The 3,887-nt window shown below is 44.2% G+C and overlaps 1 protein-coding gene across 1 annotated transcript in view; it reads right to left on the reverse strand.

Annotated features, from left to right (window-relative positions):
• Positions 1-1,134: 1,134 nt before the first annotated feature.
• sox19b (SRY-box transcription factor 19b) overlaps positions 1,135-3,887 on the reverse strand; it is a 9,432-nt gene continuing 6,679 nt past the window's right edge. The window contains exon 2 of the mRNA XM_037681987.1: positions 1,135-1,425. Coding sequence (XP_037537915.1) covers positions 1,188-1,425 — 238 coding nt within the window. The 3' untranslated portion in view covers positions 1,135-1,187. The remainder of the gene's footprint in view (positions 1,426-3,887) is intronic.

The raw sequence follows: 3,887 nt of genomic DNA on the forward strand, positions 1-3,887 counted from the left end.
AACACGAGCAGCTATAAAAGACAAAATAAAAACAGGGTGATGATTTCAGTTTTGCCATCAAAATCATCATGCTGAGGAAAAACCAGAAGAGATGGTCCATTCTGCTCCAAAACCAGACTGTCTGGAGCTGGGGGACAGGATTATTTTATAACAGTTCAGGCTTTTTTTTACTTCCACAGCAGCAACAATTATACAGCTTCCTCCATTCCTTCACAATAAGAGTCTCAAACAGTCAGTTTGAGACTCCTATTGTGAAGGAATAAACCTCTACAGACCAGTTCAAGTCAAACACCTGCATGTGATTTTGTAATGAACTCAGTGAAAGTCCTCCAGAACCTTCAGTACCAAACAGAAAACGAGTCTCGGAGCGCAGAGGGGGTCCCTTCAGGCCTGAAGGAGACTTCCTGTAAATTAAAACACTGACTTTAAATATCACAGTAACAGCTCCAACACTCGGAGGAACACTTTGAGTTTTGTTTCAGTGCACGGCAAGGAAGCTGTGTGCATGGAATAGTCCATCACATCCAGTTTCTGCAGCTTGAATAAAAATAAAAAGTCCGAAGTTAGCAGAAAAACAGTTTGCTGGTTTATAAAACAAGACATTTGAAAATGTAACTCAAAGATTTGAATGACAGATGAGTAAAAATTAGTCCAAGTTCTGAACTTCCAAACATTTAGTGAGAAAACAGACACTAAGCAGCTAATCTACTACAGTTGTACCAACTGAGCTGACACACACTGGATAGATCCAGAGTTCTGGTTCTAGCACCCATGTTTCCACACAGTTTCACCTGGGAATCATTCAAGACACAGTTTATTAAAAGTTCAGCTTGTGCAGAAACTAGGACCAGAACTAAGAAGAGTTCTGGAGGATTTCAGGTGATGGGACTGAGCTCCTCAGTCAGTTTGTCTTTCCTCCAGTCACCAAGATCTGAACCACTTGAACTGAGCTGAAGTCTGGTCAAGGCCATGTAGGGACTCAGAATCCAGAGGAGAACCAGTCCCGTTCCTATCAAACAAACCTGAGAGGGAAGAGGTCTCCCTTAGTATGGGTCAATGAGATCCACTTGTGTCCAGTCAGGACTCCCCAGCATCAAGTGACTCTGGTGTAGTCCTCACCCATCTCTCTGTCAACTCCTCCTATTAGTCTTCACACCCCAGCCCACCTCGAGGGTCCCACGGCAGTCCTAGATGTGTGTGAGTGGGACAGTTCCAGTGAGGTAGTGCTGCTGGACACTTGTGTAGCCCCTTTGAGCCACTGCAGGATCAGAGGAATCCCCTCCAGGTCCAGGAATGTACATGCTGATCATGTCCCTGAGGTCCCCCTGCAGAGCCCCTCGGTGGTGGGTGGGTGTCCCCACAGAGGGGGTGTGGGACACAGTGACCGGGCTCAGCTGCTGAGGACTGTTGCTGTAAGACATGGGACTGTGGGAGACAGAAGACAAGTTAGAGCCAGGTTTCAGGGTCCTGGAACCAGTTCTGTCTAGGTCACAGTCAACAGAAAATTTCTTTCAAGTCAACATTTAAGGTTCTGGTGCAAAAAAATTGAAGCACAGGTATTCCTGTCCGGTACCTCGTCTCACAGCTTTTATTACGGCTGTGGCTGAGTGGTTAGAGCAATTGTCCTCCAATGCGAGAATTGGGGGTTTGAATCCACCAGCAGTCACATGTCGAAGTGTCCCTGGGCAAGACACTGAATCCCTCATAGCCTCTGATGTGTGTCCCATCAGTGTATGAATGTGGTAAAGCTCTGATTAATCTCGTTAGAATGATTTGTTCAATTAGCTTTGTAGAAATCTAGTGGAGTGCTGTATGAATGGGTAAATGAGGCAGATTGTAGTGTAAAGAGCTTTGAGTATCTCAATAAGATAGAAAGGCGCTATACAAGTACAGTCCATTTACCATTAAAATGTGAAAACTATTCGCCCTAACATGTGGCTTGGTCCAGAACCAATGAACTACAGACCAAAATAAAACTACAACCATCAATGGGGCACTGGTGAAACAGAAGTAGAATCCAGTCCTGTTTGGATCTCAGAGTTCAGAACAGTACCATCAATTTAAACAGGTCACAGGAAGTGCACTGATCCCAGGTGAAGATGGAGGATGTTCACACCAGCGTTTTAATCCCTCACTGACAGAAGACTCTCAAATACACCCTCCAGAATGACGGGTCCTGATGCGGTTACATTTAATTCAGAATATTCTTGTAAATGGGAAGTGAAGGCTTTTTAACCTCTCCAGGTTCCCATTCAGCATGTCATAAAGTGCGGACATTCATTTATTTTACACTCTATGCAGCTCTTTATACTCTAACTCAACCAGTAGGCATGTTGGTGGGCAGCAGGGGTACAGTGTTTTCTTGCCCAAGGACACTTTGGCACACTGCAGGGACTGGAGAATGAACCCCCTAACCCTATGATTGGAGGAGGACAATCCTTTCCAGTGGACCATGCTGCCCCCATATCTCTTTTATAAAAAACACTTAAAGAACTTATGATTACCTTAAGATTCAAAGTTGAAGCACTTTTAACGTCTGATTTGAGGTTTACTTTATAGTCTGTTTTTTTTCTATCTTTCATTCTGTTAGGAGAGAATGTAGTATCCCTAAACAAAGATCAGCTTATCATCAATCCACATTTTTATTTACAGCGATAAAAAGTAAAACACTTTATTTTCGATGAGTTGGGTTATTTTCCCTCAAGTTAGGCTTCTTACTGTCAGTAAAACGTCATACATGAACACTGAGAGGTAAACATGGTTACTTTAGAGTTTGTTTTAATGTTTTCTACTGGACAACACTTCAACTGTTCAAACAACAAAATATGGCATTTTTTTCTTAACTCAGATCATTAATTTATCAATATCAAACACTATTTATTAATAAAACAGGCTGCCTCAAACCTCAGAAACTGAGCAGAGGCCAAAAGTTTGGACATTTGTGGACAAAATGAAACATAATTCAGACATTTTGTGACTAAACCGTGACATAAAACCAGCATGTCATGACAGTTCACATGTTACCTCTACAAAGTAGTTCAGTGAGATTTCAAACAGGTTGTTTTCCTGGAGGTCTGGGTCTCAGAACCACCAGTTCTGGCCAACAAACAGATGTCACCCGAGTGTTCACTTGTTAACATCTCTAGTGTCCAAACTTTCAATGTGCTTCATGCTGACGCTTCTACAGCTTCATCTGGCCCGCACTGCAGCTTTAGAAGAAAGTTTAACATGTAACTTGGGGTGGTGGGGGGGGGGGGGGGGGGTACACGTCAAGTTCATCGTCAGACTTCTACATAAATATCAAGAAATAAGGAACCCATTAAAAACATATAACTATTCAGACTCCAGAAGCAAACAGTGCTGTGTGACATCACAAACTATGATGATGAGATCATGTGGGGGCATGGAGGGGCCACACACAGAGCTGCCAGGATCAGCATTTGAAACCAGAGTCCAGAGTCCACAGCCCAGAACCCAGAGCAAAGGGCAGGGCCACATGCATAAGAAGTGAACACTAAACCATATTGCCAGACTGATTTCATCCAATCATCAATCATATCCATCCAGCCAGCCATCCATCCATCCAGCCAACCAGCCAGCCATCTAACCATCCATTCATCCTTCCACCCACACATCTAACCATCCATCCATCCATCCATCCAGCCAGCCAACCAGCCAGCCATCTATCCATCTATCCATACATCCATCCATCCACCCACCCACCCTTCCGACCATCCATCCATCCATCCAGCCAACCAGCCAGCCAAACATCCATCTATCCATCCATCCATCCATCCATCCATTCACCCACCCACCCACCCACCCACCCACCCATCCATCCATCTGTCCATTCACCCACCCATCCATCCATCCATCCATCCATCCAT

Source organism: Nematolebias whitei, chromosome 1 (genome assembly GCF_014905685.2).
Source record: "Nematolebias whitei isolate Nwh7 chromosome 1, NemWhi1, whole genome shotgun sequence".
Taxonomy (NCBI): domain Eukaryota; kingdom Metazoa; phylum Chordata; class Actinopteri; order Cyprinodontiformes; family Rivulidae; genus Nematolebias; species Nematolebias whitei.